The sequence below is a fragment of the Malus domestica genome, chromosome 10, assembly GCF_042453785.1.
Source record: "Malus domestica chromosome 10, GDT2T_hap1".
Lineage (NCBI taxonomy): Eukaryota > Viridiplantae > Streptophyta > Magnoliopsida > Rosales > Rosaceae > Malus > Malus domestica.
This window is the reverse complement of record NC_091670.1, coordinates 32,697,824-32,710,731: the sequence shown is the minus strand read 5'-3', so window position 1 is coordinate 32,710,731 and position 12,908 is coordinate 32,697,824. Positions and strand designations below refer to the sequence as shown.

At 34.2% G+C, this 12,908-nt stretch overlaps 1 protein-coding gene across 1 annotated transcript; it reads left to right on the top strand.

Moving 5' to 3' along the window:
* Nucleotides 1-9,790: 9,790 nt before the first annotated feature.
* Nucleotides 9,791-11,062, top strand: LOC103412279 (large ribosomal subunit protein P2y-like). Its single transcript, XM_008350868.4, has 3 exons — nt 9,791-9,950; nt 10,515-10,753; nt 10,905-11,062. Exons 1-3 carry the CDS (start codon nt 9,863-9,865, stop codon nt 10,929-10,931), a joined length of 354 nt encoding a protein of 117 aa, XP_008349090.1. The 5' UTR covers nt 9,791-9,862; the 3' UTR covers nt 10,932-11,062.
* Nucleotides 11,063-12,908: the final 1,846 nt, after the last annotated feature.

Here is a 12,908-nt window from a genome sequence, read left to right as displayed (position 1 = left end):
ATAAAATTGCCAGAATCCAGTAGAGTAGCCACCACGGTACTAGTGTTAGTATTTGCAGTTTCTCTACTGGCAGAGTAAAGCTCCAACTGCGTCCAGCCTTGGTCCATAATTTTCAACGTTTTGTTCTTGTCCTAGGTAAGAACTCCTGAAGGGTATAAAATAGGTTTGTCTCGGCTGTTAATCCATCCTTTGTTATAACTGTCACTGCCCACTATGAACAACTGGCTGGAATTCGATTGTCATATGTAAAGAAACCCAAGCAGAAGGCCCCATTTGCAGAACATAAAAAAGTTGTGGAGTTGAGAGACTCACCTGGTTTGAGTGTGTCCCTTGCACTTGCAGCAATATAATAAGAAGTCCACACTAAGCTTGAAAATATGAGCAAGCAAGTTATGCAGCTAGCCATAAATGACTTCACAAACGTATTATCTGCCTGACCTTTGTTCTTTGTTGGTGTTAACTGAGTCATAATCTAAACCAAATTATTGTGTGGGAAGTGTTTTGTCCTTCCAATAGTTGTCTGCCCAATCATTCCTTTTTTCAACTAGCATGGCTTTTATCCTTCGAATGTGCAACTGTTTTGTTTGATTTTCAACAGCAGCTATATTTGAGTTTTTACATTTAGTGATATGATATAGAGTGTCTTGTAAAATCTCTAATAAAAAGAAAGGAATTTTAACGAAAAGTTCCCGATACTGTTTATTTTAACGAAAAACCACATTTTTACACTAAAAAATTAATCATGATAATATTCACTTTACTCTTTATTTTGTCGTTTTCGTTAAAACTCAAAGTTTTCAAGCCATTTTTATTAGTTTTCCTAAAAAGAATATGTGTGTACTTTTTTAATCATCTCATTCCAAGCTGAGCAGGTTCAGCAATAACTCTTCAATGTCTCAGAGTGTTTGTTTCATAAAATATTTACTATTATTTATCTGGTCCAATTTTTAAGAGTTTTAGGGAGAGGTGTGATATAATTTGTAAACTTACCACCCACATTTATTTGGTATTAGTTCATAAATTGAATACCAACAATCTATATTGTTGTTTGATAAATTTTCATCAAGAGAGATTTGAACTTAAGTGCATAGAGAGCACACTACTCTAGTCAACTTGGATATGCACATATACATGTTTAATTAATCTTTCAAATGCATATTCTTGATTTTGTAATCAGTACTATAACTTGGTACATTTTTTGCTTAGGTGGAGTCTCATTTTTTAACAAAAAGGAGTTGAGAAGCCCAAGATTAGGAGATCCAGATCGTTTAAGAGACATAGAAAAGTGAGAGGTCTTAGGTTCGATTCTTGCCAAAGGCGAATTCGAACCACATTAGCGTCCATTGTGAGGCTTAGCCCATCCCCTCTCCCTTAGTGTAGATAATATCGTTTGTTAAAAAAAAAAAAAAAGACATGGAAAAGAGATCTAGACATTTCAAGTTTTTGGTCAACTTTTTTTTTTTTTTAACAAACAATATTATTTACACTAAGAGGGGCTTAGCCTCACAATGGACTAGCAATAATGTGGTTCAAATTTACCTTTGACCATTTGGCGAGAATTAAATCTAAGACCACTCACTTACAAGTGAAGAGGAATATCACTAAACCGTAGTACTAATAATATTACTTTTAGGATAATTAATAATTCGCTTATCAACAATCATATCATTTGGTTTGCAAATTTGATTTAAAAATTTAGTCTCCCTAGCATTATCAAATTCCACCCTTCTGTCGATAAAGAGCTCTGTGTTCCTTTTTTTTTCTTTTGGTTGTCCTCTCCTTTCCCCTTAGGCCATCTCCAACCGATTTGGCTAGAGGGCTATAGGGTCAAAAATAGCTCGAAATGACACGAAAACCGTCTCCAACTGAGGGCTAAGCCAAAGGGCTCGTGGGCCCTACCAGGCCAAAAATACCAAATCAAGCCAACCGATTGGCCCAATCCAACCAGCTAGCCTGGGCCTGCCCAAACCATTCAATAACATTAAAAAAATCTAATTTTTTGGGACAAAATAAAAAAAAAATCTAATTTTTTTTCCTATAACCACCTAGGCCATTAAATAACATTAAACAACATTAAACAATATTAAACAACCTTAAATAACATTAAAATTAAACAACATTAAAGAACACAATCTCCACCATAGTACTACTTGGGAAAGTTATTCAAACTTAAACAACATGAAACTTAAATAACATTAAAAAAAATTAATTAACAACATAAAACTTAAATGTCTACTCAATGCTTCTTTTGGTCCAAATATGTGCTACAAGATTCTGTTGTAGGTACTTGTTTGTGGCACGTGAACGTATCATCCTATGGCTGCCATATATGATGTGTTGCGTCATGCTTCATCTTCTTCATCGAACTCTTCATCTTCTCGTCTCATCTGTGCTCATTTATCTTCCAATTCAGAATTGGATGAAGAGCCCCAGTTGGAATCCAAAGAGGATCCAAAGTTGGAATTCATTGGAAACTTGAATTGAAAGAGATAATGGAGAAGGCAAAGCTGAAGGTGTGTGAATTATAGCCCAATATCCACCCTATTTATGGACATTGAAAACTGAAGATAAGAAGTGCCACGTAAATAAAAAGCTTATCTAAAATTCCCACAACCAATTACATTTCGACACGTGGCACTCAAAATCCTATCTGAAAAATTATTGAGATTACATATTGACAAGAAATCTGGAGAGTTACTCACATATTAACACGTGGCACTCAAAATCCGAGACGTAAAATTATTGAGATTCCATATCGACAAGAAATCTGGTGAGTTACTCACATATAGACACGTGGCACTTGAAATTCGAGATGTAAAATTATTGAGATTCCATATCGACAAGAAACCTGGATAATTACTCACATATCGACACGTGGCACTCGAAATCTGAAACATAAAATTATTGAGATTACATATCGACAAGAAATCTGCAAAGTTACTCATATATTGACATGTGGCACTTGAAATTTGAGACATAAAATTATTGAGATTCCATATCGACAAGAAATCTGCAAAGTTACTCACATATCGACACGTAACACTTGAAATCCGAGACGTAAAATTATTGAGATTTCATCTTGAAAAATTATTGAGGTTGTTTAATTTAAGTAACCATATTAATTCAATTAAAATAATAAATTATGTTTGGCTTATGACCCTTTGACCCCCTCGGTTGGAGATAGTTTTTTTGTTACAGGGCTATGTTTGGCCTATGACCCTTTGGCCCATCGGTTGGAGATGGTAAGAAATATGGCGCGACACTTTTCATTAACATATTAATTTATTGGAGAGCTATAGGGTTAAAAGGAGCCATCTGACCCTCATTCGGTTGGAGATGGCCTTAGAGAGCATCCTCCTTAGAATGTTCTCTCTCTTTAATGTAGACTCTACTCAAAAAAGGATAACATCGATGAGAATTTTTGTTATTTTCTTGGTAAAGTAAATAAGTAGAAAAGAAAAGGACATGAAAAAAAAAAGAGGAAACATAAAGCTACTTATATCAATAGAAAAATATGTTTGACAAGATTAATTTATTGGGGGAAAAGTAAAAACAAACTCTCAATTATTGTAATAATATATGGTTGCACACATATTAAAAGTTGAAGAAGAAACTAGTGGTGGATGACAAAACTACCCATAATTCACTTACAACAAATTACTAACAAAGTGGTGGATGTTGTGTTGAAGCGTCAAATATGAATAGGCATAAGCCTACATCCATTTGGAGATGGCCATAATATTTCACTAATAATCAAAATGAAGATTACAAATAGAGTTTTAAACTCTTAAGTCCTAAATCTCACATACATCCTATAGCTCTCACTCAAACCAAAAACAAATGAGAAGATGAAAATACATACTAAACTCCTTCTCTCCCAAAAACCACGAAGGTAACATCAGTACCTTTGAATGAGTGATTACCAACATAGGGGGATCGGCGCTCGTTCTTTTTTTCCTATATAGCTGTTGGCTGCTCTCCGCTAAAAACAAAAGGCATCAAGCCTTACATAAGGCTGCTGCCAATCAAACCATCAGCAACCCTATCCACTCTTTCACATGGACAATTGAGGCCTAAACAATTTGGGCTGTTGGGCTTACAAAATACAAAGACCTACTACATGAGCCACAAATTCAACAGTAAATGACAAAATCACAACCAATTAGCTTAAAACAAATCACTAATAAAGTGGTGGACAACAAAGATGTTATGTGCAAGGAACGTTGGAGTTTAAGAATGAATTGATACTCATATCTGAACTTCAACATACGAACCTTGTTCGACTTTTGGGGTTTGGATATGTTTATAAGGTAAGGTTTCAAAGCTAGTAACCTACGACTTGATGAAAATAAAAATAGAAAACTTCATTTTAATCCTTGGCAAATATGACTTTTTGACTAAAACCATAAGTAAGATCAAAATATAATTTTAGTCCCTTGATACATTAATAGCCTCATTTATTAATTACATTTGCATTTTTTAATTATTTCTCTTTTTCTTCCTAATTTTAATGTATTAATATTATTTCATTATAATTTTCATTTTCATTTCATTTATTGTAATATATTTTGTTGAAAACATTTAGATAAACTAATTTTTGTTATACACTATATTTTGATGTACTTTGTCTTCTTCATTTAGGTACATTAAATTCATTATAACACATTTCGGTGCATACATTTAGGTACATACATTTCGGTACATACATTTCCATACAAACATTTAGGTACATTAATTCAATATACTACATTTCTGTATATACAGTTCGGTATCGGTGCATACATTTCAATACACACATTTAAGTACATTAATTTAATATAATACATTTTGGTGCATATATTTCAGTACATACATTTCAGTACTAACATTTAAATACATTAGTTCAATATAATACATTTTGATACATACATTTATGTACATTAATTGAGTCTTTCAAGTTTGAAGAATGTTAAATAAAATTAATAAATTAAAAAAAAAAAAACTTTTTTTGGTCAAAAAAAAAAAATTAAAATTTGTATATTAATAAATTTAAATATTTAATGGGAGACATTAAATAAGATGCACATTAATTATTTTGAATTAAGGACAAATCAAAGAACCATAATCAATATGTAATCTAATACCAAGTTTATTTTAAATTTCAATCTTCTTGAAGGATTAAAGTTAAAAACCCCAAAATTTCTCACTTTGGTATGGCAAGGATTTTCACGCATCACGAATAGGATTGTTGGGACATAATAAGTTATAAATAAGAAGTGCATTATTATCACATCATTCACTTTTGGTTACTAATCATGCATTTATGTATGTATAAGCTAAATCGTGCCTTTAGCGGTTACTTGTCTTCTGAGTATGGTCGTGGGGGGAAACTTTTCTACAAGATCTGACGTTGAGATTATACTGGAAGGACAAATAATAGCTTCTACAATGCCGATGGCGAGCTCAATATATATAGAGTAGGATATGTATGTCAGATAAAATCTTTCTATGATTAAAATGTTTCCTCTTTGAATTGAGACTTAGAGAATCTGATATCCTAAATGAATATGAGCTTATTTCAGGCTTGGGGGTTATGGAAAGAAGGTGCAAGGCTTAGAATAATGGATCCAACATTAGAAGGTTCATGTATTGAAGAGCAATTGTTAAGATGCATCCATGTTGATCTGCTACGCGTGGAAGAAAAATGCAACTGACGGCCAACCATGTCCGAAGTCATGATATCTTTGTTGACAAATGAAAACGTGTCATTGGCCTTTCCTAAAAGGCTAGCATTTTTAACTAGTAAAGCGGTGATGCTTGTATTAGAGGAAAGGAAATAGAAATTGTATCACCAAATGGCTTGTCCTTTTCCAGTTTTGAAGCACGATGAAAGTACTTAATTAGTTAGATACGGTCGGGTGGCTCAACCTCAATTAAACTTATTTGGAAGATTGTCATTTCTGATCAACTAGTTAAGAAATATCACTTGAGCTTGGACTTGGTAGTTTCCTGCTGAAGATGGATCGACCTGTCGTGGCAAAGGCGCTATGACTATAATTAGCTAATGGCCTCTGTGAGCTCTGCTCCTGAAGAAAAGATATTCAGTTAGTAACACATCTTCTGTAGATTATATTTTTGTAATGTGCCAGCTTTCTTCCTTACCCTAATTTATCAATCTGTTGCAATACTGAGTAATGCATTAATTAATGAAAAGTAATGTAATATGCTCATTTATCAATGTATCATACGAAAGTTCAGCAAGTTTTCGTTATAACTATTAATAAAAAAAATTCTCATATGCTTATAGATTTTTTTTTTTGTCATTCTGCAGGTTAGATTTTTATGGTTTCTTATTGTTTCTGCAGAGAGGACGTTCATTCTGAACTTCTATATGTATATGGTAACAAATCAAATGACGAGAAAAGAAAGAAACAAAATGTGATATTTTTCAATGATTCGAACCGTCAATATTTTTAGTACATTATCCATAGGTCATTCTTCTAAAAAATTAGACAAATTCAAAATCATTAAGATATTCATTTGTTGTTAAGAAAATTGACAAATACTGTTCCACAAAGAAACACTAAATTTAATCCAACAATCATCAGTTGGATCCTTGAGATTGTTAGATCTCACATCGCCCAGGGGTGATGATCATCTATGCCTTATTTGTATATGCTCACCCCTTTAGCACGAGGCATTTTAGGAGCCCATTGGCTTTGGAGTTCATTAGAACTCCGAAGTTAAGCGAGTTCGCGCAAGAGCAATCCTAGGATGGGTGACCCACTGGAAAGTTCTTATATGAGTTCCTAGAAAAAAAAATCGTGAGGGCGTGGTCGGGGCCCAAAGCGAACAATATCAGGTTATGACGGAGGCGGGGCCGAGATGTGACAATTTGGTATCAGAGGCAATTCATGACAGGAAGTGTGCTGACGAGGACGTCGGGCCCTTAAGGGGGTGGATTGTTAGATCTCACATTGCCCAGGGGTGAGGAACCTCTATGCCTTATATGTACATACTCACCTCCTTTAGCACGAGGCCTTTTGGGAGCTCACTGGCTTCGGAGTTAAGCGAGTTCGCGTGAGAGCAAGCCCAAGATGGGTGACCCACTGGGAAGTTCTCTTGTGAGTTCCCAGAAACAAAACCGTGAGGGCATGGTTGGGGCCCAAAGCGAACAATATCGTACTACGACGGAGTCGAGCTCAGAGTGTGGTGGAGCCCAGTAGGTATGTGACAAAGATCATCATAGAGGGCCCCATAAAAATGTGTGTAGATTTGTGTTAAAATCGTGTAGCCCCGAATCCTAACATGTATATATATGAGGTGAAGTTTAGTCTTCACCCCTTATTTTCATGTCTTTCTTTAATTTTTTGGATATTTCTATGAAAATATCGACCGTATTGAAGAAATTGTAAACATTGTGACTAACAATATATATGAACGGTATTCACCATTTCATTGTATGAGATGGTGCCTATAAGGGGTTGTATGGAGTTAGATGAATTTTTATAGTTATGAATACATAATGGAATTTACCTTTCATACAATTTATATGAGTTATGATTGCATTTTACATTAATTTAATGGAGCTTTTGGAGTTTCGGATGAATATGATAACTGTTGGATATAAGTCAACAATCTGTGATTTAAATATATATGTTAATAAATAATAAATGCAAATATAAAAATTAACAGAGTATCAATAAACAAAAATATAAAACAAACAACTTGAAGATCGAGGCTTGCGTACCGCAATGTCCTTGAAACAAAAATTTCGTCCCTATTCAGTGCTTGTAGTTCTACGAACGTCTGCTTCACCAGGATTCAAAGATCTAAGTTAGAATTCCAGCACCGGAAAACTTAACTTCTGGCGAATTTCCTTGTGGTACTCTTAGTAAGAATGCTATGGATTATAGAAGGAGATTTTTGTTTTTCTCAGTGTTCTAAATGCCATGCAGACGGATGTATATATAGAGGGATTAAGCCTGTTCACAACAGGTATGGAGAAGAGATGCATTTGTTGGAAAGCATCTTCTCTGAAGGGGTGCATTGCTCTGAGTTCTTTCTGAACTCTCAGACTTCATCTGAAAGGATGAGTCTTTTCATAAAAATTAAGTTAATTAAATTCAAATTAATTAAACAATTTAATATATATTAAATATATATTAATTATATATATATTAAATATAATTAATTATATATTAATTACTAATTAATTAGTGCACCCCAAAAGTGCACCCCAAAGCCTAACCTCAAGGGTGAGCCCAATTTTATTCTCCAAGGCCTATTACTCCAATTACTTTCTATAAAGGACAAAGCCTTATTAAGTGATGAAAGCTTTTGAGAATGGTCAATGTGGAACAATGAAATTTCTACTCAAACTCAAATTTCCAACAATAATTGCCTACCATGAAATACGTGCTCTTTGTGGTGTTCTCTCATTGGACATTGTTTTTATGGAGATATTTTTTCAAGTATTGAGTATCCAAGTAGTAGTTTACGTGTCATAATATATTTGAAAAAAAATTTCTCTTTTGTTGAGATCGGTGATATCATTTGCTATCACACATAATATATATATATTTATTTATTTACAACTAATATTAATGGCTATTGTCAAGTAGCTCTCTTATATATTACAATATTATCACAATTAATCTTCCAATCTTTCATAATCATAAAAACTATTGAGGTAACAAGCAATTGGTTCTATCTCAAGCTGGTGAGTTTGCTTGACTGTGACCACGGGCATGATAAAATTCCTCGTATATGGCCTCTCCGAGCAAAAAAGGGATGGATATATAACCGTGACTTGTCACTGATTGTCCCCCTTTTGAAGAATGGAACAAACAATTGGTCCAATCATATTTCTTTTCCACAATGTCTGAAAGGGAGGTTAAATGATCTTTACACTCATTTTTTCTTCCCGGCACTCCCTAGCCTGTTTTTGCTCATTGATTAATTCTGCTTTGATTTTCTCAATATTATACAAGTTGGAGGTAAAGGTGCATTAGAAGAAAGCAGCAGTGTGAAATTCATTTTCTTGCATGAAATAGGTCTCAATTATTGTGTGTTCTAATTCCATCACTTTTGGGTATATTCTTTGATAATTGTTGTCGGTATTTCAAATTTTAATTGTGCATCCCAACTTTCCTGTATTTAGAAAGAAATTACTGGAGGAGTTGGAGTAACAATAATAATTCATTATTCTTTTTACCAATGAATAAAATTGTTTATTACATGTCACTTAGTACTACGGTATAGTAATATTGTAAGTAAGAGGTTTTAGGTTTGATTTTCGCCAAATGAAAATTTAAACAACATTGGGCTCGTTTGGATATGTTTTTAAAATAACTGAAAACACTTTTGGTGAAAATATTTTTGGAACCAATTCTTAGTAAAAATGCAAATAAATCCTCAAAAAGCACTTAAAGTGCTTCCTGGAAGAAGTAGATAACTGGTGTTTCTTGTATAAAACACTTAAAGTGCTTTTGGAATCCAAAAACATTTTCTCTACAAGCGCTTTCAACCATTTTAAAAGCACATCCAAACGAAACCATTATTGCTAGTCCATTGTAAGACTTAGTGTAGATAATATATTTTGCTCAAAAAAAATGTTTATTACGTTCCCAAAATAATTTGTGAATCTGTGACACATCAGATATTTGATGCTAAATTATTGGGATTTTCATTGGTCATTGGTCTTTTTGCGGTTTCAAATATGCGGCACCAGATTTTGAGAGAGTCGTTTAACAAAAACAAAAGTAAATAAAAATAAATAAAAAAAAAAACTAAATTCATAAAACTAGCCAAGTCTTGTATATATAAGTAGTAGAGATTCATAGGTATTGTTATTGATAAATTTTGAGGTTGTCAGGCAGAAATGAAGGTGATAGCTGCATACTTGTTGGCTGTTTTGGGGGGCAAGAACACCCCTTCTGCCAATGATCTGAAGGACATCCTTGCCTCCGGTAATCTTTGCTTTTCCCTATCTATAATTTGTTTATAAACCCATTTGTTGTATTATTTATGCGGGCTTTGAGTCTCAGAAATTGGCTAAAATGATCTGAAATCAAACCTTAATTGTTAAATTAATTAAAAATCGACATCCTAATGGTAAAAAGATCAATCAAATATTGATGACATAGCTATCATATATCAACGATACTGATCATTTACAAAAAGTTGATATTTGAGAAATAATCATTTCAACAGTTCAATATTTGATAGTAAATGTCGTCGATACAAAAACTGATTGTCATCTCGGTAATTGGGAATGACAAGTAATAGGGTCACATGGATATATGCTATTTTTCGGTGTTGAACATTAATGTTTGAAAATGACAAGGAGTTGGTTCTCAGGGATATGTTTTTGTGGGGCTTGAATCGTTAAGATATTGGCTCCCTTTTCCCTAATATTATGCGAATTTGGGTTGTTCGACTCTAAAATTTACATTATTTCCAACATTCGATTTCATAGGTCTGTCTGTGAAGGATCGTTTTTATTATTGAAATTTTTTTGACCTTGTTCACAGTTGGAGCCGAGGCCGATGATGACAGGATTCAACTTCTGTTTTCTGAAATCGAGGGTAAGGACATCACAAAGCTAATTGCGTCTGGGCGGGAAAAGTTGGCCTCCGTACCGGCTGGTGGTGGTGCTGCTGTTGCAGTGGCTGCCACTGCTGTTGGTGGTGGTGGTGGTGGTGCCGCTGCTCCTGCTGCAGCTGAGGCCAAGAAAGAGGCAAAGGTCGAGGAGAAAGAGGAATCCGATGAGGTAAGTTATTTGGATCATCACATTAAGATCAGTATGTGTGCATGTTGAGGCCATATACTGAGATTGCAAAACCAAACACACTAACAGACATCAGACATTTTTGCATCCTTTGATTATCGTCTCTTATACTTCCCCTTTTTCTGTGTTGCAGGACATGGGCTTGAGTCTCTTCGATTAGAGTGGTCGGAGAGCTTACATCCCGGGAAAACTGTTTTTCTTATTCTAGTTAAGTAGTGATTTTCCCTGAATGTATAGCTGGTAGAAGATTTGATCGATGACAATCTAATAATTAAGTGGTTGGTTATGGAATCGTGGAGGATTTGAATCTTTTCTATCAAAGTTTTTATGAATCTTTTATCGTAACGGAAACTGATTTTTGGTGCCTGAAATATTTCCAAGTTTTTACCTGGATGACATGGAAACTGATTGCTCTTGTAATTGATGATTTATGGGCATTAATCTTGATTTATAGTTACCAGTAGATGGCCCTTTTCCAGCGTAGCCTTCGACTAATTAGAGTTCTTCTATTTAAACACCACATTTCATCTAAGTTCACCTCAGTACTTAATGCGGTCTCGCTGTTTGCTATGGCTTTATGTGAGAATTCCGGTGAGTATGTTGCGTCCATCGTCTTTGTGACAATTCTGCTTCCGGACTTCTACTTCGATTGGTGCGGTATGTGGTAGCCGTATTAGGGTTTAAAATTATTTGTGCTTTGTGCAAATTATCTCCAGGTCAAGGAATTGGTCACTGAAGAATATGTGGCACCTCTTGTAATTAGTCGTTCTTGGTAATGAAACACTATTGCTTCAGTTTTTTTTTTTTTTTTTTTTTTTTTTTTTTTTTTTTTTTTTTTTTTTTTAACAAAACAACAGCCAAAACACATGAAATATACAAAAGTAGAATTCACCATGTACTTCTACCATCAAACGAATTGTAGCCTTTATATTTTTATTGAATTATTACTCATTAACATATTAATATGGCTAAAGCTAGTTGTTTGTTGCTCAATGCAAGACAAGGGCAGTTAACAATGCAGATACAAACAAGCAGAACATAGAGATTGACACACTTCCATTGCCGCTGCTTTATTCTCTTTGTTGGAAATATCCGACGATATGGATGCTATTTCTCCTACAACAAATCACATAAGATAAATATCAGTAATATGATAATTTTCATTACCACAATTAATTAAATAAAATAAACAAAATAAGATAAAATACTTATCTTTGGTAGGTAGAGAACGCTCTTTGTCGATCCTTGATTAGGACAAGATTTTAGGTTGAGGTGTGTAAGTTCACTGTCCTTAAGAGTAGATTTCGCCCCTCAAAGACAATATCTCGGTGTAGCAGGTTATGGCACTCTACCCTCCAGGATACAACAACCTATGATCCTTGTAAGCATACCCTCGCAATACTTAAATCGAGTGAACAGCTCAATTCTTTTCTTTGGTATAGAAGTGAACAATGAAGTAGAAGGATTGAAGACGTGGAGAAGTGAAGAAGACTTCACTGGAACTACCTTTCTCGTTTTGATTTATGCATAGTAATTTATAACGCTAGTCACATAGAAAAACGTTTGGCCAAATAATGGGAATCAAGTAGCATTATTCCATAGTCAAATAATAACATTATACACCCCCTTTAATGCATCAGTTTTGGTTTTACAAATAAAATTGAAATTAGGACTTAAAAACAAATTGAATAATATTAAAGTTACTAATGAAGAGTTGTATTTTGAAATACCCAATTAAAATTCCAACACTCTGTTCTCATGTTAGGCGACGAAAATCCTGCAACTTGTTATATGTCATAGCACTTACTGCAGTTGCATATGCTCTTGCATCCATGGATGGGACGTAAACTTGGCCTCGTACTAACTGGCTCTTGGTTTTCCTCGGTATCGGAGTAAACTGCATATATACAAGCTAATTTTGCAGCATAGTAATGCCAAAACATCAACCATATTAATTCCCTCCAACCCCTTTCTTCATATGTTTCTCTCAGCCCTTCTGTGAGCTGAACGGTATATTCCTCACCTTCAAGTTAGCCGAGATGTATTTTCCTCGGTTTCTACTTCCAGGACATTTTCAATTTGGATCAATGTTATCGAATATCGAATTTTTCCGGAGATTATTTGTCTCCAATTTTTT

What these genes read in the sequence shown, in the direction of transcription:
- LOC103412279 (XM_008350868.4), top strand. Translation starts at nt 9,863, where the DNA reads ATGAAGGTGATAGCTGCATACTTGTTGGCTGTTTTGGGGGGCAAGAAC. An exon ending in GAAGGACATCCTTGCCTCCG is followed by an intron (nt 9,951 to 10,514) that starts GTAATCTTTGCT and finishes CCTTGTTCACAG; the next exon opens with TTGGAGCCGAGGCCGATGAT. An exon ending in AGAAAGAGGAATCCGATGAG is followed by an intron (nt 10,754 to 10,904) that starts GTAAGTTATTTG and finishes TCTGTGTTGCAG; the next exon opens with GACATGGGCTTGAGTCTCTT.